Here is a 19458-nt window from a genome sequence, read left to right on the forward strand (position 1 = left end):
ACTGGTTTAGGCCAAAGGTCAGTATGACAGCAGGAGTGAGGACTGAGAAGATGATTTCATCCAGGGTTCAGAACCGTGTAAGAGTGAAGGGTAAACGTCATACCTGTTCAGTCTGCTGCTGCTGCAGGGCTTCTATTTCCCTCTTCAAAGAGACACACTCATCCCTCAAAGCCTACAAAGGAAAGGAAAGGCACAGACAGCACCTTGTCGTAAAAACACGGCAAACCTGCTCCAACGCAAGATCCCAAACGCCTTCCATCTTTTCATAACAAACCCCATAAGATATTAAAAAAACAGTCATTTTTGCATATAATAACCAGAGTTCAAATGTAGCATTTTCGGTGCTTGGAAAATATTGCTCAGAGATCGCGCAGAATGTGACTGACTCAAACCTACCTCAACAAATACAAAATACAGTTTCCCCATCTAAGACTGAGAAAATGAGGGTTAGAAACCGTGTTAAGAGCAGCGTTTATCCCAGAAAAGGTCTGAACAGAGTGCCTAATTCTTCTGTCTGCAGCTCACTGAAGAGCGACACCAGAGCTGCTGAGCGAAGACGATCCCGCCTGGACCCTCACCTTCAGCTCCTCTTCCTTATTGGCCACCTGGATCAGGCCAGCCTCCAGCAACGTTTCCACCGTCCTGATCTTCTCCTCCTTCTCCTGAGCACTGAGGGGGACAACACACACACTATGTCCACTAGGCACTGAAGCACAGAGCCATTTCTGACCGAGGAACACACAGATTTCAGACTTTCAGACACGTCTAGAATCTGAACTGCAGAGCAGCACTGAGCCACAAGCACGTCAAGGATAGCAGTAAGACGCCGATTGTGGACAAATGGTAAAATCCTTCCCTAAAAAAGAGATCTGTAAACTATCAGAAAAAAAGATTCAGTAGTGTAACGGAAATGCTACTTTCACCTGCCGACAAAACAGTCCCTATGCACATTTTACTACTGTTAATTGGCATGAGGCGAGGATCAGGTTTTTGCCAAGAACTAAGCTTTCCCATTCACTAAAGATCGATTATCTTTTATGCAGAGCTATCCCTTCCTTAAAAATGCGTGACAAGTACTGGACAAAGGATACGGACCGTTTAAAATAGAATCGTGTTGCTATAAGGTTGCCCATAGAAGCAAAATGCATACATCAGAAAACCCAACTAACAAAAACGGGAAGAGTTGGAGGAAAAGACTGATATGTGTTTCTGGGTTTTTTTTGGCCGTGCGACCCTCACCTCTTTTGAAACTGCTCCATGACGAGCTGGGAGGTGGCCTGTGGAGAGAGGCCGAAAGGTGAATGGCATCCAGCAGATGATTAGACTGACCACTCAATTTCCAACAACACTGATTCCAAACAGAGAAGCAGAGACGGGGCCCCTGACCTGTTCGGATATCTGAGCCTGCAGTTTCTGGATGTCAGCCTTCAGACTCAGGTTCTCGTTGTGCATCACCTGTGAACACAGCAGGTACCCAGGCGTCACAGGTGAGGCACATTCCTGCACGCCCACGCCTCAAGTAATGAGCAATTCATGCAGTAATTTCCCAGTGTAGTGTTACTACAAATGCTTCTGCAGCCACTGTACAGGCATTCTTGAAATCCACGTTTTCTGCAGTGTGACTTTGTAACAAATATTTCCACAAAGAGTTTTGCCTCCCCACCCCCCATTCACAAAATACGTATATTCTCGTTCGGTATACGAATTTCCACTAATCATGAAGAATTTGCACCTTGTAATTCGGTATAAGAACGGAATTTCGGTAATCCGAACTTTGAAGTCCGAAAGTGACCGATTTTGGCCGAGAACCTCCCGCGAACAGCTGCTCGTGTCTGCGCGGGTGACAGGCATTGTGGTTAAGGACGCCGTGAGGCAGCAGTCCTTCGCTTATGATCAAGGCAAAAACTTGTGCTCTCATTTTCAAAGTGTTTTTTTTTGTGTTTGTTCTGTAGTTGATGTTTGTTATGGGGTCTTAAGGAAGAGAAAAAGAGTCTTTAGCGTAACAGTCAACAACAGAATGCATATAGTTCTAGCCGACTGCTTGAATAGTGATCTATTATGAAAAATGTAAATATGATATCATTAATTATTTTACAGCTATAGTTGGCTTGAGTAGAACTGTGTTGTTCACTAAGCTTGCTATAATGGTCTGTATGGTATTATATGTTGAGGGTGGTTTTTGAGTGAACTTGTCTTCGGTTCGGAACAGGGTGGAATTTTCCCCATAATTTTTATTTCCGATTTACAATCTCCCGCCTTCCGAACAGATTTTCAGGAACCAATTGGGTTCGGATACCAGGGTATGAGTGTAGAAATACAGGGTTACTTCAACTCATTAAGGCCTCGTGCCTGTTCTGAAGTGGAGAAGACCACCGTGTGATGGAGACAAAGCTGAAACCCTCCCTGTGGTCATGCCCTGTACGCCCCACTGCCCTGGGGAGCCTGCACGTACCTGCATGTCAGTCTCTCGACTTGCCCCGCCACTCCGCTCCACGTTCAGGGCGTCCTCCAGGGACTTCCGCTGCGTCTCCTTCTCCGCCAGCCTGCCAACATCGCCACAGTCAGCATGACTGGCACCGAGCACACACTCACACTGACCACGGGGCGCGGAGGTCGTACAGTGAACTGGTAACTAAAACTGCCTTCTCGCCTGACTCAACGTTGTGCAATAATATAGCTGCATATATAGAAACTTTCAATGCCTCTGCCATTTCCTGTATTGGGTGGCAGGCAGCATCTCTGAAATCGAAGAATTCAGGAAGCGACAACAATGGTTCTTTCTCCCCGTCTCTAGAGCCCTGTGCATCACTGTACCCCAATCAGTCAGACTCACAGCTTCTGCAGCTCCTCCAGCTGTGAGGTGGTGGAATTCTGGAGAAAAAGAGGCAAGCAATTAGCAGGGGGCGGCCATACAGACACACATACAATTATATAAATGCAAACAGTAATAGGGCTGTCAATTTGAAAGGTTGTACCTGAGCAGCGATCTGAGCTTGCAGACTTTCAATCTGAGCCGCTAAATTTTTATTCTCCTGCAGCAGATCCTGCAAAGAACAAAAAAAAAAGTTACATGCAGTACAGGACATGCAAGACATGCAACACCTAACAATAAATGACTGGACTGAGTTAATAATTGCAACATATAATGGAAAAAACATTTTTACTTAGATTATGGATGGACAAATTGGTCAAATATTGGTTACGATGGGTTAAATACATTTTACCTTTTAAGTCTGAATTTGTCAAGATACAGAACAGCAGTGTTGTTGAATTAAAAATGTATATTTAAAATACTTTTCTCCCTCTTACCTTACTCTGAATGTACGTAGTTTGGTTAGAAGCGAGCAAAATATTAAGGAAACAGATAACAATAGACTAAATTTTCATGTATGCTGTATATCTGCAAATTTTTATTGTAAAAGGATGATGTGTGTGGGATGTCATTTGTACTTAAAATGGTTTTATTTGTTCTCTAAAATAAAACTGAAACACCTGCTTTGTAAGACCTACAATAACCTGACAACAGGGTAACTTAAGGTTTAAAATGAACAGTTCAAACTTTGCAAGCATCCGGATGAATGTTACAGTTTTCCAGCAGGAGAAAGGTCTTGTTACAGTACCCATCTATACCTGAAAAGGAACAGGTGAAGGTTTATTCCATGCTGAAAAGAAAAGAGACAACGTCTTGGCTGTGGAACCTTTTTCAGGTGGCTATAAGAAAACACAAGACTGTTCCCAGTCTACTATAAACCCTGATCTAAAATGACACCTGAAGAAGGCCTTTACCTGTTCCTTTGTAGCCTACGCATGCTGATGCCGCTCCCTACTGGAACTTCTTCAGACCTATAACTGGCCAACTAAAAACTTCAGCACTTCCTAATTCTTACTGGGATCCAGTCCGGTAACTTTCAGCACCTTCAGCTTCCAGTTCTGAACCACAACTGCAGTTCTAACTGCAGGAGGGTTTCTGTAACAGTCCAGTTAAAGGTCCCTGCGCCTATGGCCCACTCGGTCGCGTGTTAAAGCCCAGGGACCGGACCGGGTGCAGTTCGTCCCGGCTGCCTGGTACCTGAAGCGCGTCGTCAGGCCGGCTGTGCTGCGAGGCCTCCAGGAGCTGCAGCATCTTCTGCTCCACCTGGTCCTTGGAGACCATGGTGTCGGTCAGGTTGCTGCGCAGAGTCTGGATATCCTTGTTCTTGCCGTTGATCTCCGACTCCAAAGCCATCAGCTTGTTCTGCAGCTCTGCAAGGTGTGGACACCACCAGCTCAGCTGCAGCCCGCCAACCCCGAGGCTACACTGAACGCCACGGCGCAACCAGCCGGACGCCTGCAGCGGAGGCCAAGTCTTCGCATCGAGCCCCTGTGGCTGCTAGAGATCAGGTCTCAAAGGACTCTGCCTCTTCTGGCTAATTCTATTATTCCTCAGATTGGAAACGGTCACATCGTTTCCCAAAGCAAAGCAAGGAATGCTAAGAACCTAGGGTGAGGCGAGGATACACTATAAGAAAACACAAGACTCTTCCCAGTCTATTAAAAACCCTAATCTAAAACATAAGGGTCTCCTAACCTAAGGGCAAAATATATACAAGAATAAGGATGTTCTCAACTAACACTGACGCACAAGGCAAACTTTTCCAATTACACAGAAACCAATTAGCCTCCATATGGCACCTTGCTTGGCAGCCTTCAGTTTCTCGTGCTCGGTGTTGACGCTGTGCAGGTATCCTTGGACCTCCTCCCAGCGCAGCTTCGCATCCTGCAGCTGGGCCTGAGCAAAAAGGGAGAAACATGTGAAAAGAATCCTTACCCATTACCCTGCCTCCTTCCAATCCAACACAGCCTGCCACACTGTTCCTCTTCCCAGTGCTAGCCTCCAGTCTTAGGAAGCAGGTAAGTGCCCATGCTTCCCTACGACTCTGGTACCTCGAGCTGGGAGACGTTCTGGTTGTAGTTGACCTCCAGGGTCTTCCTCTGCAGCTCCTCCTGCTGCAGCTTGCTGGTCTTGTCCGTCAGCTCTTTCACCAGCTGCCCATAATCCGACCGCAGCTTGTTGAGCTCCGCCGACTGCCTACGGCACAGGGAGACAAGCACATCGGACACGTGGGCAGACAAGCAGATAAACCTTCCTCATAGAAAGCTGAGCAAGGCTGGGCCTGGTCAGTACTGAGCTAGGAGACCTTTAAGGAAAAGCAGGGCGCAGCTGGTTTCGGTGGACTAGTATTCAGCAGCATTTCCTCTAGACTAGAATTTCCAGCTGAGCGCCCTGGTATGGTGACTGGGGATCACTGTTCGTAGGAGGTGCTGTCCTTCTGCACCGTTAAACCAAGGTCCCAACTATTCGATTGTTAAAAATCCCAGAGTGCCGTTCAGGAAAAGTAGGGGTGTTAACCCCGGTGTCCTGGCTACCTTCCATTCCGACTCTAGCCAAATGTTCCTGCTTGATTCAGCCCTGGCAGCAGTTTCTCACTGTCAATGTCTGTGTTTAAGCTGGGTGATCACATGAGGGGGATTCATAAAAATGCCCAACCTGCTGTGTAGTGGGGTGGCTGCCACTCATCACTCAGGTGGGGGCTGCACTTCAGGAGTGAATGAAGTAGGTCCCCACCTATACGCAAAGCATTCTGGGATGCTTCGGGTTGAAAAAAGTGCTATAGAAACATAATGAACTATAAATCCGTGTCCACTGGGGTGAGGGGAGGTGTGTTGCCCTCAGGGGAGGTAGAGCAGGGTGGCATGAGAGGGTCACTCACTTGGTCTCAATCTGGGTGGTGGCTGTGCTGACGGCATCTCTCAGGATCCCATTCTCCTGCTGCAGGCGGGCGATCTGACCCTCCAGCTGCTCCCTAATCTGCTGGAACTGAACACAAGAGATCATGTCAGGACACTAGAGGGGCAGAAAAGATACAACGGCCAGACACCAACTTACAGAAAGGCAAGAGAGAAACTACAAGCTGCAATGGAGCAAAGCATACAAAGCACGATGACCCAGATCTGGATTGCATGAAAAGCACGAACCCAACATTTCACGAATCTCTGGGTTAACGGAAGACGCTCTAGCAAACGGAACCCTGCCGTCAGAGGCACGGTTTGTAACCTGCAACAGGAATGCGTGTCAGTTGTGATATAGTCCACCTTTTCTTTTGCCAGAAAAAAAAAATCAACCCTGGAATTAAAACGGCAAGAAGACAATATCTTCATGCAAGACGTGAGACGTGAGAACGCCCGTACCTTCATCTGCGCGGCCTGCGCCTCCTGGAAGCTGCCCTGCGCCTTGACCTGGAGCACGCCCAGATCTTTCTCCAGGGCGCCCCGCTGCTCGCGCCACATCGCCTCCGCCCTCATGCCCTTCTGCTTCTCCGCCAGCAGCTCCTGGCCCGCAGGAAGAGAAACGCACTGGTTTTTAAAGAGAGACGGGCAGCCAAACTGGCGATGTCCAACTGAATCTCTAATACAACGACGGAACAGGCAGAGGTTTATTCACGCCTGAAAAGGGGCTCCACAGCCAAGACGTTGTGCCTCTTTTCTTTTCTGCAAGGGATAAACCCGGGCAGAGCGGTGGCTCTGTGGCTAAGGATCTGCGCCTGTGGCTGGAAGGTTGCCGGTTCAAATCCAGTGGCCGGCAGGGGAATCCTACTCCCCTGAGCTAACTGCTCCAGGGGCGCCGTACAATGGCAGACCCTGCGCTCTGACCCCAAGCTTCTCTCCCTGTGTCCCCACACAGGGGTTTCGCTGGGGTATGCGAAAAGACGAATTCCTAATGCAAGAAATTGTATAGGGCTAATAAACCTTTACCTGTCCCTTTGCAGCCTACGCACGCTGACGCAGCTCCCCTTGAACGTCTTTACCACAGCAGCCCTGCCCTCCCTCCGTGCCACCACAGCATGCATCACGGCAGGACTGTTTTAAGTCTCGCCAGGCCTGCCTTTTCGCCGCCACTCAAACACCGCGTACAATTCCAACCTCTGCCTATGCCAGGCAGGTGCTCTTATCCCAAGTCGCCCCCTGCACCCCCCATTCCCCACACGCCTCTCCATGGGAACCGGGAGTGTGGAGGGACAGCCGCGGCACGGCCAGGCCAGATTCACACGCCTGATAGGGCGCTGCTCGCTCCCACCCTCTTCCACCGGTGCTCCAGGGCCTGCGAGGACTGTCAGGAAACGGGATTTGAAATAATAATAATAATGTTGTGCTTCAAAGGGAGCGTGGAAACAATAGGGCTGGGCTGTGTTGATAGCTGCCGGCCGGGACTATAATCCTGAGAAAGGGGCTCGAAACAGGTTTCGCTCCATCACCGCGAGGCTTGGAGGACGGCCAGGGGTTGACGTCACTCGAGGGCGAGGAGGGAAGTACCTGGTTGAGTTGCTTGACCTTCTCCTTGGCGATTGAGGCCTCCTCCTGCACAGTAGCAAAGAGCCTCTCCCTCTCCTGGAGCTGCTGGGCAGAGGGGTCAGACTTCATGACCGACTGCGAGCGGAGAGAGGAAACGGGAAACAGCGCAAGTGATGGTCAGTGGGCAAGTGATGGACAGAGCAGGCCGGGAATCGGACAGCCATGGAGGGTAAAAGATGGACAAGACTGCGAGGAAGAGGGGGGGAGAGAGGACAGAGCACCTGAGGGTCTGAAGAGGGGAGGAGAGAGGACAGAGCGCCTGAGGCTGAGTGAGTGAGTGAGTGAAGGGCAAGTGGTCAAAGAGTCATATAGAAATTCAGATTTTCTGAAATGAAACAAAGAAAGTGAAGGTGCTGTCTATGACAAACTCTCCCCATCACAGGCAACTGTCCACATTGGGATACGCACACCCCCCCCCCCGACTTTATACCAGCCTTCCAGTTCCCTGCCCACTGTGGGCACTCACCTTGTGCCAGGCATCCAGGGCAGCGGGGCACTTGTCCCTCAGTACGTTGACCACGCTCAGAAGGTCGCTGTCCGAGAGAGCCAGGCTGCGCAGGCCGCCCAGCAACTCCTTCAGCCTCACCTCCGAGTTCCCTACAGAGAAACACCCACGTAAGGAGATCCCTTCGGACTCGCAGGCCTGCTCAGTAAAAGCGTCTTTCATTCTTTCTGAAGAGCCCGTGTGGTATTGGTATAACAGAAGCTTCCTTAATTCTTTTGCCTTTTACAAATGGACCTGGGTGCATGATCGCTTGGGCCTGCTGTAGAAAAGAGGCTGCCTGCTGTAGAAAAGAGGCTGCCTGCTGACAGATCGCCCCGGGGTACCTTTGTCCGACTCATTCTTCTGTTTCTTGGCGTTGGTCTTGGCCGGCGTGTCCCCGCTGGGGCCTTTCTGGGGCGCGGCAGGGTCGTTGTCCATCAGAGGGTTGTACACTGCGGCCTGGAACGGCGGCTCGATGACCAGCGCTGCAGGAAAACCGCACGCAGCTCACAGAGTGCACCTACACCCCATCCACTCGCTCCGCGAGGCCACCGCCCAGCCCCCCGACACCCCAGAGCTCACCCAGTTTCACCCGACAACCCCAGCGGCCCATCGCCACCCCCACCTGGCTCGGCCTTCTGCTTCTTGGGAGCCGTCTTCTTCTTGGGTGGTGCGCCGTCATACAGTTTTGTTTCCGGAGGGGGCGGCGAGGGCTCCTTCCTTACAGGCCCTGGGGCTGCATCCAGTCTGATCTCCGGCGGGAGCTCATCTGCTACGGAGAGGGATAAAGCTCAGCTGCGGGAACGGACAGCACCACGGCAGAGGGCAGGACGCAGCACAGACCGCGCACAGCAGGTCTGCCCGCACCAGAGGTCACCTGCTAAGAAGATCACACAAAGTGTTCTCTCTGCGGCAACACTGGCAGGGAAAAGCTCCCATCCACCTGTGTGAAACATTTTCAAGAAAGGCCGGAGACGCTGAGACACGAACAGCCCCCAACAGATTTCAAATATTTTAGCGGACGCCTATCGGTGCAGAGGACAGCCACCCCTGCTTCGCCATCGCCCTCCCAGACCCTCTCACCCGTCTCGTTCTTCTGCTTCTTCTGGGAGGGCTTCTTCTTGGCCGCGGGCTCGGCGGGCGGCGGGCTGGGCTGCTCGGTGACCGGGCTGGGCGCCTCGCTCTTGCGGCTGGTCGGCTTCGAGCCGTTGAGCTCGCGGACGGGGGTGGGAGCGGGGGCGGGGGCAGGGGCGGGGGCGGGCTCAGCGGGGGCCCCGCCCAGTCGGGGCCCCGCCTGCTGCTTCTTGTCCCGCCTCTTCCTGTCACGCAGGCTGGAAGGGGGCGCCGCCGCCACCGCCGCCGCCGCCTGCTGCTGCTCCTCGTCCTCATGGCCGGGGCTCACCGCATCCGCGAGGTCGAAATCCTTCGGCTCCGAATCCGACTCACCGCCTCCTCCCCCTCCCCCGCCCCCCCCTCCGCCCCCGCCGGCGCCCTCCTTCTTTTTGCTCTTCTTCTTATCGTTCTTCTTGCGGGCGTCGGGCCGGGCGGCCGGGATCTTGTGGTCGCGCTTCTGCCGCGCCAGCACCTCGTCATAGGAGGTCTCCTTCATGAAGAGCCAGAAGAAGAGGAACATGAGCACGATGACGAGGGAGGGCGCGAGGACGAGCAGGTACTGGGAGTCATACAGCTCCATCGCCGCGCTGCAGGGGGAGAGAGAGAGAGAGGAAAGGGGAGGGAATGAGAGTGTTGTCAGGGAGGCAGGAGAGCATGGGGAGAAATGGCCTGAGAGAACTTAGATACCAAACGGCCAAAACCCTGACACCACAGCAGGTCGACATACCAAACCCCAGGCTTGAGTACAGACCCCGCCGCTTCACTGCACATGCTCTATTGCCAGCGCCGTGCTAGTCTCTGGAACTAGGAGAATGCCTTTGGTCTCTCTCTCTCTCGGGTGTGAGCACATATGTCAAGTTGATGTGCCCGAACGAGCGCGTCTGCTCACACGATGTCTCCAGAGATTAACAGCACCTAAGTGCACAAACCTAATGGCTGCAGCCTGCGCGTGACTTGCATGCCTGGTCTTCTTCGCTGCAGGGAAAGAGTTCAGCAATGCCGAGCCCCAAAAAATGCGTCGGCTGGCCCCCACCTGCGAGGTAGGAGACACGAGCCGCACCCTTCGGGCAGCGATTAGAGCGAGGAGGCCGACAGCACAACTACAGGCTGACAGGACCGGTCTGTGCGAAGGGGATCATTAGAGGAACGCACACCTCCCTTTCCACCCCCAGATTCCGAGTCTTCTCCGTTCTAAACCAAAGCAAGCACGGCACTCGAACTCCGGAGGGAATTCACAAACAGCACGTTTTCTTGCTTCTGGCAGGCTTTGCCCAAAAGGGTTCTGCACTGATAAAATACAATAAAACGTGAAACAAAAGATTCCAAAACCTTCAATTCTAAGAATGCATAGTTCTAAATAGACATAGACTGAAACCCAGGATATTCCCTTCAAAAAGACACGCTTTTTTCCCCAGAGAATAGGGTGCAGTTGCCCTTCAGATTTATGGGGTACCGTTAATTACCAAGGACGACAAATTAATTACCAAGGATGAAAAAAAACGATCACAAGCAAATTTCAGAGCAGCACACAAGAAAAACAGCAAGACCCTGTCCCCCTTCAGGCACTGAAGCTTCAGCTTTTTACCACAACTATCCTCGAAACCTAGAAACCTCAAATCTGTCAGGGATGTCTTTAAATACCATGAAGGGGCGAGATATCCAAACTGCGCGGTTCTGTCTCTCAGCCAGAGAACGCCTCTCTCTGGAATCCTACCACACGGAGAAAGAAAAATTCACAGAACTTCGGCTACTGTGGCCTTCATGCACAAATTCCCTTTCAAGCGCTGGGCACCACTCTGACCCTTGCTAAACCGAGGAGTTTCCAGTGCTAGGAAAGGTGATGAACATGAGCCTTCACTACTGACCTACATACACACTAGCAGGCAGTGGGTTTTTTGTGGTCCACAGAAATGGAGCACGATCAGGGCACCAGCAGTCTATTTGCTTCCAGCAGGTTTAGGCCTATAAATAGTACTGTATACCTTTGAAGAGTCAGCTGATTGCCCGACAATGGCCGGCCCTCCTCGGGCAGGAGAACGTGGACGGTAGAGGCAGTGTGCAAAGAGCCCTGCGGACTCGAGGCGCGCGCGCACACACACGTTATAGGGATCCTGCGTGCCCTCTTTCCCCCCCATCTCTCCCCGCGCTTCAGCGCCCTGATCCAATTAGACTATCTGCTGAACACAGTAATCTCAGCTTGCCAACTGCCCTGCAGCTAAATACCTTCCATTCCGAACAGGACACGCTGCTGCAAAACACTCTGCTATCCTGGCTTATCCACAGCGGATGCAATCCGTGGCATTTTCCAGATCACGGGAGTCCACACCCTGGGGGCAGGCATTACTGCTCGCATTCCAGTGGTAGACCTCTGAAGACCTGCACTGTGCATCAGGGGTACTTATACCATCGCGGGGCTTCCAGGACACTCTCCATGTGCAGAATTACAGACAGAGTCGGAGAGCAGCAAGAAACACGGATCATCTGAACTCGAGGAGTCCAACAAACACAGTCACAAATACAGAAGGACAAAATACTTCACTAACAGGTCAACCCCCTGAAGCTGAAATAGATTGGCGGGCGATTGCTAGCACGACTTTCATCCATCAGCAATCGAGTTAGGCCACCTCCGGGGACAAAAGTGGGAGGAGCCTGTCTCCACAGCAGGGGTCACAGGGGTCACCCCCATCCACAGCTCCACCACCCCGCCCGCTTCCTCAGCCCCCGCCTGCTGCATTAAACCAAGCTACGCCCCGGCACAAACAGAGCCTCTGTGCACCAAGTCTTCTAGAGCCACCGGCACAGTGCTACCGAAATCTCAGGCTTCGCTCCCTTCAGAAGCTGCGGCGAGGTCCCTTTCTGTAACAGGCCCACCATTTCGTTTTCCCCACAGGGGGGTTTAAACTGGGTCAAGCAAAGGTAGGAAGTGGAGAATCAGTCTGCAGAGTGCTGGCCGAGTTGAGACCAGCGGCAGCAGCGGGGCTGAACACAGTCACAGAAGCAGCGGCTGCACCAGTAGGAACTGGAGGAAGGGTGCTGCAGAGCTGTCCTGCCCAGCTCAGACCTGTCTTGGGTGCCTGGGATTAAACAGATTACAGAAAGCCTGCGTTGTAGACGACCACAGCGCCGCGCAGTGCAGGATACATCCTGAAGTCTCACTTCATCTCGCACGTATAAAAACCCAGTTCCATCAGGAACGACGAGCTGCACTGCCACCAGCCCCAGCACATCGCCTACACTTCATCAGGCTTTTCTTTAAAAAAAAAAGGAAACAAGATACAACTAAAAATAAATGCTTCCTTTCAACAATCCAAGAAAAGTTTACGTGTGGGGGTCCCCATCAGTAACTGGTATTTACTGCTGGGATCCATGGAGTTCAGAAGCATCACAGACTATTGGCCGAGGAATGAAACATTTCAGGCCCCACTTTGAAATCAGTCTCGTCTGTTTTAAATAACCGCAATCCTCAATTAACTCTCAGTGTAATGAGGCTCCAATATCCTGCTCAACCCGCCGGGAGGCGGGTCTCCAACAGTGCCTTCATATCCTGCGCCGTCATTAAAACTCTTTTCGGAAAGGTCTTATTGTCTACGTGTAGTCAAAGGCTCTGAGCAATGTTAAAAGTTACAAGTGTGTGAAAGGCGATAAAAACCCCTGCCACACGAGTGAATGATGGAGTAACGTGTTCAGCTGTGAAAAGGAGAGGGTGATGGAAAGGGATTGGTGTGCCAGAAAATCGACAATTCAACACCCCCGTCCTCCAAACACAAGGCAGAGTGTGGGGTTTCCCTTTCACGACCCGCGGCCCTGTCCTGGCGGAGAACAGGAACGCAGAGGGACGCTGGGACTGCAGGCTCCCCGGAGGACAGGCCCGGGACAGGTCCAGCCTGAGCAGGACCTCTCCCCGCCCCGCCACACACCGTGCCCGCCTCACTGACCAGCGCCTTCATCTGGACCAAATTCTGGGCAGCTCACAAGCAAGAGAGGACCACGTGGACCCGAACGTTGTTCTAGACAAGTATTCAAAACCCTCAAAGAGAGTGACAAAACCAGCCCAGAGGTCTCCTTCCAACAAAGCATGAAGCACAAACGAGAGGACACAAGTGGCAACTGTGTGGAATGGCATTTAAAACCGACCACTGGAGGCAGGTCTTTGCACTAAGGGTGGTGGGTGTATGGAACAAGCTACCTAGCCACAGTGCTGAACCCACATGCCCTGGCTTCTTTCAAGAAACGCTGAAGATGATCCTTGGATCAATTAACTTCCAACCAAATACGCCAGATGGGCAGAATGGCTTCCTCTCATTTGTAACCATATGTTCTCATGGAAGATAAGTGTATTAAATAAGTGATAGGGGGATAAAACTAAAGTAGTGATAATACTGCTTTAAAAGAGGATAGCCCTGCTGCACCACTGCTGATTAACAGCAGCCAAGTTTCAGAAACCTGACAGCTCCCTCCTTCAAGGAGTTCCACGTTCTCCAGATTGAATTGATTGCTGCAGATATTGAACACAGTGACACCACTATTCAGGAAAAACAAAGATCGGTTCAGAGCATGCCCCTGGCAGGGCTTTCCCAGAGCCAAGGGCAGCATCATCAGGCAGGCAGACAAGGGCATCACGGCTACTGCCACTGGAACTGCTGATAGCCAGGGCCTGACCTGCAAAAACACCCACATCGTGCAAACCACGCGCAGGAGGAGCTACGAACGAAAGCAGGCCATCTGCCCCACGTTCTGATCGCTAGCAGATAATGAATTCAAGGACCTCATCCAGGCACTTCCCGAAGGAAGCCAGGGTCTCGGCTTCAGCAACACGGCTGGCATGGAGAGTTCCACACTACCACCACCCTTGGCGTAAAGAAATGGCTTCTGTTCATGGTTTTAGCATGTCCTTCCAAATAGATTCTACTTGTGTTCTCTGGGTGGTGTTTCACTCCCACCCATGCAAGGGGAATAAAAGAAAAAATAAAATACTAGGAAAGCTGGAAAGGGAACTGCACTTGTAGATTTCTAATATCCTGGCCACCAGAGTCGGAGAACAACAGGGAGAGCTCTGTGCAGTGCACTACAGCTCAGGTGTGACTTGTCTGAGCCGCAGGGCACATTCCAGACCAAGTAAGATACCAGAGGGTTTTGCGTTGGTTGCCTGCAGCTGATCACAGCAGAATCCTCAACAACGGTTCTGGTGCATCCCCACAGATTTCTCTTCAACCAAATGCATGAAAGGTCACTTCTCCTATCCCCTTCATTTCCAAAACATAACCAAATTTTCCACCACATTTGCAGGCTTCATCCTGGTTTACCTGCTAAACATGATGACAATGCTTTGCTCTGACTCTCTAAAGACCTTTGTGGATTTTTTCTGCACACCCAAATGAAAATTCCCACACAACGCCCCCTGTTCAAGACTGGGGAGATGCATTAATAATAATAATTATTATTACTTACACTTATATAGCACTTTTCTGGACACTCCACTCAAAGCGCTTTACAGGTAATGGGGACTCCCCTCCACCACCACCAATGTGCAGCATCCACTATCCATTAACCTGAGCAGAAATGTCTGGCAGTTCACTCAGAAATTAATCCACATTTACAGCCAGAAAATTTACCTACAGAGAGGAGATAAAGGGATCTTTGATCTTTAATGCAAAGACAGCGAAGCAGAGGCAAAACAACACTAATAAAACATTATCGTATCCCACAAGGCTGAATTTGCTACTCACATATCCCATCATGCCTCTATCAGCTAAGAGCGATAAGATATCCATAGTGTCAGAGCACAACATCAGACCACACCTGAAAACAGGCCTTCAGAGAAAGACAACAGCAGCACTGGCTCCCTTATAACAGCTGAAAGCTATGAGTAAGCTCTCTAGGAGTTCGCAATGCTGTGCAGCTGCTTCTCCTGCCTTCATGCCATTGAGGTGGGGCGAGTGCTGGGGCTCAGCTCATTCCGAGTCATGCGTTTCTCAAGAAAGCCATGTTTTTCCCGTCTCACCCAAGCACAGGAAACTGAGGCGAGCTTGTGTAACCCCCAGTTTCCTGAACCGCAAGAAGGAGAAAAAAAAACAGAAGGGGAAATGTCATGTCTCCCACACAAAAAAAGAATGCGTCGCAGTGCTGTCACGAGGCCTGCACAATCTGGGGAGAAACGGAGCAGCTTTCCCGCCAAGCAGTCCTGACCCGGGTGGGCTATCTGTGCTTGGACTGCGGGCCCTCGCCGAAACCAGCACACTCCACCACACCAAGAGCAGGCGAGAAGAGGGCGAGAGCGCACAGCCACGACACTGACACCCACTCTGGAAAAACAAACACCCAGCGAAGCTTCCCAAAACCCGGTCGAACAGAACAGCGAATAACGCAGGAGATAAAAAAGAGCAGTCGGTCGTACAAGTCGATTCATGTCTCCAGTAACATGCCGACAGAGCCCCTTTGCTCGTTAAGCTGCACGCTGCAGACGTAGACGCCTTTCCTACCAGGCTGTCCGAAGCCGTCACGAATGACTTAAAACAGATGTTCTTCTCTCTGCGCCCCGAGTACCCACTTCACCCTACCTGTCACACAGAGAGCTTGCGGAGAAGGGACACGCTTCAACGTCACCCAGCGTGCGCTTTCAATGCTATCGTACCACAGATAAACTTATCAGAATCAGGTGTGGGCCTGTTTGGTTTTGGGGCTCGGAAGGGGCGGGCATGCGTCCCGGCCCTGTTGTGCATTAACTGCATGCGGAGACCCGCCCCGACACGTACCTAAATAACTCCACCACCAGCACACCGGCACGCCCACACTACCTGGTCTTCCGCAACAGGTCGGCATAGACGTCAGGCAGGTCAGGAGAGCTGCCCGCTGCCAAAAATGCACCCCAGAGCAAAGTTGGCACCTCTTCTCGTGTGCATTTCATAGGGCTCTACAAACACACGGGGCAAGGCGGAAGGTTTTAAACTCCAGACGAGGCATTTCCAGCAGTGGAATTCTAACTTGGGAGACTTACAGGCCCACCTCACTTGACCAACGGGGTGAAAACCGGTACACGGCGTGGGATCAGACACGCCGGCAACCTGAGGAGACCCCACCAGTAATTTCCCTCTCATTTCAACGGGCAAACGAGATTAGAGGCGGATTAGACGGGGCTGAATAGACCGGACAGGTGTGCCCCCTCACCCGCAACATGAAAAGAAACCTTGATTTAAAAAAAAATAAGAACTCAATACGTTGTCAGGACCTATACTTTTAAACAGCCGCAAAAACAATTCAGGAAGGTCATGCTTCATGGACACACCAATGAAGCCGGCTGCTCCTTGCCCACGCAAATCCACTAAATCTTCGCTGGTTTTGAAAGCAAGAAGTTCTCAAAGTCACTTTTTCGTGTCGACTTTAGCCCCCCCCACCCCCAAGGTTCAGACGAAACGAAAAACCGGCACCGACTGTTGAAAGTCCCCCAGCCGCACACAATAAGCTCCTTTTCAAACACGGTTTATCTGCCTCCCAGCGAGGCACCGCGGCTGAGAGAGCCACCCCCGCCCGCTCTGCTGTGTTCCCGGCAAGGCCGTGATGAAAGGGCCTGCTGACGGTTTATTAATAGTATCCTAATCACAGACTGAACGCCAGCGGTGTCAAGTCATTTTCTGGTTCCGGGGGGGGGGGGCGAGAAAAAACTGCAGACAAAATAGATTTAAAAATCCCTGTTCCTAGTCTCTCTCTCGCCCCCCCCTCATCTCCAGCAACTATACCGAGCAAACGGGCCGGCCCCGACCCAATACGGCCCGCCCCCCCAAGTCAAGTGTTAACATGGGTGCCCACTTAAATACTGAAAGGTGTCAGGCAGAATTTATTCCCAAAACACAGAACCGACCCGGCACTCTGAGGTGTCGTCTTCGGCTTGCGGTGACCTTACGAGACACCCTCGCCCTCAGCTGCTCACAGAGGGCGTCCAGCCTGTCGGGAAATGATCGCTTTAGACGTACCACAGCGGCCGAAGGGGTGGCTGCCTTTCAGGAGGAGAACCAGGCCCGGGTCCTGTACTGTCTCAGTGTAGCTTTTTTTCCTCCCTGCAGACACGCAGACGAGCCCACCGCTCGCTCGGATCGAAATGCTACCAAATCCTGTTTCCAACACTGCAATTCGCCTGGTTTTCCTACTGCTACCCCCCCACCCCAGCGTTTGGACACAGGGTTGTAGCTCGCCAACAGTACAGTCCTTCATAGTAAGGATAAGTGTTTAGTCCCAGAGTTTTTTTTTCTTAAAAAGTAACATCTTGCGAATCCAGCCGTTTGCTCAAGATCCTCCTCTGAGTTCGAGCGCAAAGCGCCGGCCAGCCTGAACCGAGGGACTTTCTGCCAGAGAAATACAGCGGGGTCTAAAAATATAAAGAGACGAGCCCACCGCCGGAACTGGCGTTCATTTCCAAAATGACCTCTGGAGCCGAGCTGACAGCCCTCCTACCATGCTGCTTCTCCGTGTGCACTTCAGGCAGGCGGCCCACGGAGGACTCAAGACCGGGGGGGTCTCCGTCCGGCTCCGCTCCCTAACGAGCTGAGACAACTGCCGGCTGGCTGAACTGGATTTAACAGCTTCTTTCAGCTCGTCGGGTGCGGCTCCCCCCTTTACCCCCAGTCCTACAAGACCACGACATGACACCCCTGCTCCACGGAAACTTCCTTCGCCATCATCATCATCATCACTCCCGACACGAACAGCTCGCTGGCCTCTCTGAACCACGAGGGCTTCAGTTTGCAAGACCGACACAGACCAGGAACTGTCTCTTCGACGGTATAAATGTGCCACCAGACCCCCCCGCCTCTACAGAATCACCCATTTAAAGTAAAAAAAGAGAAACACGCAGCAGGAGAAACGAGGCGAAGGGCACCGTGGCGATACAGGCTGCTCCACCTGACAAAGAAACACTGCATCATCTCCACTAGGACCAGAGAGTATCGAGGTTATCTACCACGGATTATATAAAACGCGTGTGAGAGGAGAGTTGGAGGCGGACGGGCGAAAAGTACCTCACTTGAACATTTACGCTTCGAGTCGATTTTTCTTTTTTGGGAAAACCCACGTACTTATCGTCACTAAACGCTTCCCTCGACCTCGCCTGCTGTTGGTGGCAATTACACGGGTACTGCTGCTCAGCTCAGGCGAGCAATCGGTGGTCATTTGGGGATACCCCGTCACAAAACTGGGCCTCACCAAACCGGGTCGCCGGTTTTACGGATCCACACGGCGCCGTTAAGCGAGGTGGAGAAGGCAAACTCCCGAGGTTTGATCTACAGTAACCTTCTTCGGCAAAAGGGCGTAATTTAAATGCCACCTCCCCCACAATGATGAAGACGGCGAGACCTGAACGAAACACCGGCTTTTTTCATCTTTCCACGATGAAACAAACCGAGCCCGGTTCAATCGCTACCAGCCCACCCTCCTGAACCGCACTCCCGGCACCGAGCCCTCTGCTGGTCCAGCCACACCGCCCAGAGGCCTTTCTTCTGATGGCCGAGCCCCCGCCTCTCCTGAAATCTCAGACCCAGTCTCGCTTCCCAGTCTTCCCGGCACTGCCTGCTGGACAGGCCCGGGGTTTCAACACTGACTCAGCGACGCAAACCTCTTCACCCTCCCCAGAGGAGAGAAGGGGGTAAAAAAAAAACCGCGCACACACACGCTGAGAGGGAGACGACCGGCATAAATTTACCTGAGAATGTGATAGTGGTGGAGGCTGAAATGGAGCGGTGTTTCCCTATTGATAGTGTATGGTAAGGAGACCCCCTACAGCCACTGCTGCTCGGCTCCTCAGCCTGTTTCGGTTTCGCGGGGGCGGGTCGGCGCTGCACAACTCAGGCGCAGGTCAGTCCGGGGAGGAGGCTGCTGCGAGGGGCCGGACTTCTGAAAGACAGGGTGGAGCCCGCAGGAACACAGCCGTCTGCGAGCACGGATTCGTGCTCGATCTCTGTGCTGTGCGCTTCGTAACTGGGGAAAATAGCCCTGGCATGATCGTTAAGATATACTTGGCCCGTTTTCAAAAAATTATGAATGAGATTAAATAAATTAAACCCTCTTAGTCATGTGTATTGGCATGACTTGCTGTCTTAATCTAATCTGATTTTAGAAGCTGAGCAAATTTGGGCCTGGTCAGTTCTGGGTTTGGAGACGTGTAAGTGTGGTTTGCTGGCACTGTAAGTGGGGTTGGTAGAGCAGTAGGTGTCACTCTCCCCTATGAGCCAGAATTTCCCAGTGCCCCAGTATATTCTGTGTAGGTGATGTCACGCTTCTGATGAGACTTTGAACCAAGGTACACAGCATAATGCAATCTTTTCAACAAGGAATGCTTCATAAAAATGCAGTTTCAAGAACACAACCTACTAATACAAACCAGAAAGATAAGCAAACTCCGGAAAATCAAAAGGCCAAACAGGAATTCACATCTAAGGAAATCTATACTTGTGTGAAAGATTCGTCCAGCCCCCTTTTTCCGAGTA

The 19458-nt window shown here is 51.8% G+C and overlaps 1 protein-coding gene across 6 annotated transcripts in view; it reads right to left on the minus strand.

The window, feature by feature from the left end:
- Positions 1-18934, minus strand: part of ktn1 (kinectin 1) — a 34459-nt gene extending 15525 nt beyond the window's left edge. For 2 of the 6 annotated variants that reach the window (XM_088648062.1, XM_088648061.1), the window contains exons 1-18: positions 18675-18927; positions 8957-9573; positions 8499-8645; positions 8218-8358; positions 7856-7986; positions 7351-7464; positions 6229-6369; positions 5751-5857; positions 4924-5068; positions 4672-4768; positions 4070-4242; positions 2976-3044; positions 2834-2871; positions 2453-2543; positions 1387-1455; positions 1240-1277; positions 579-669; positions 104-172 (exon numbers count right to left, since the gene is read on the minus strand). In XM_088648062.1, coding sequence (XP_088504188.1) covers positions 104-172; positions 579-669; positions 1240-1277; positions 1387-1455; positions 2453-2543; positions 2834-2871; positions 2976-3044; positions 4070-4242; positions 4672-4768; positions 4924-5068; positions 5751-5857; positions 6229-6369; positions 7351-7464; positions 7856-7986; positions 8218-8358; positions 8499-8645; positions 8957-9566 — 2271 coding nt within the window. In that variant the 5' untranslated portion in view covers positions 9567-9573; positions 18675-18927. Of the gene's footprint in view, positions 1-103; positions 173-578; positions 670-1239; positions 1278-1386; positions 1456-2452; positions 2544-2833; positions 2872-2975; positions 3045-4069; positions 4243-4671; positions 4769-4923; positions 5069-5750; positions 5858-6228; positions 6370-7350; positions 7465-7855; positions 7987-8217; positions 8359-8498; positions 8646-8956; positions 9574-15465; positions 15618-18674 lie in introns of those variants that run through there. The other 4 variants (XM_088648060.1, XM_088648059.1, XM_088648057.1 and 1 more) reach the window with 4 other exon arrangements.
- Between the last annotated feature and the right edge of the window lie 524 nt (positions 18935-19458).

The sequence above is a fragment of the Lepisosteus platostomus genome, chromosome 10 (assembly GCF_059453375.1).
Source record: "Lepisosteus platostomus isolate fLepPlt1 chromosome 10, fLepPlt1.hap1, whole genome shotgun sequence".
Lineage (NCBI taxonomy): Eukaryota > Metazoa > Chordata > Actinopteri > Semionotiformes > Lepisosteidae > Lepisosteus > Lepisosteus platostomus.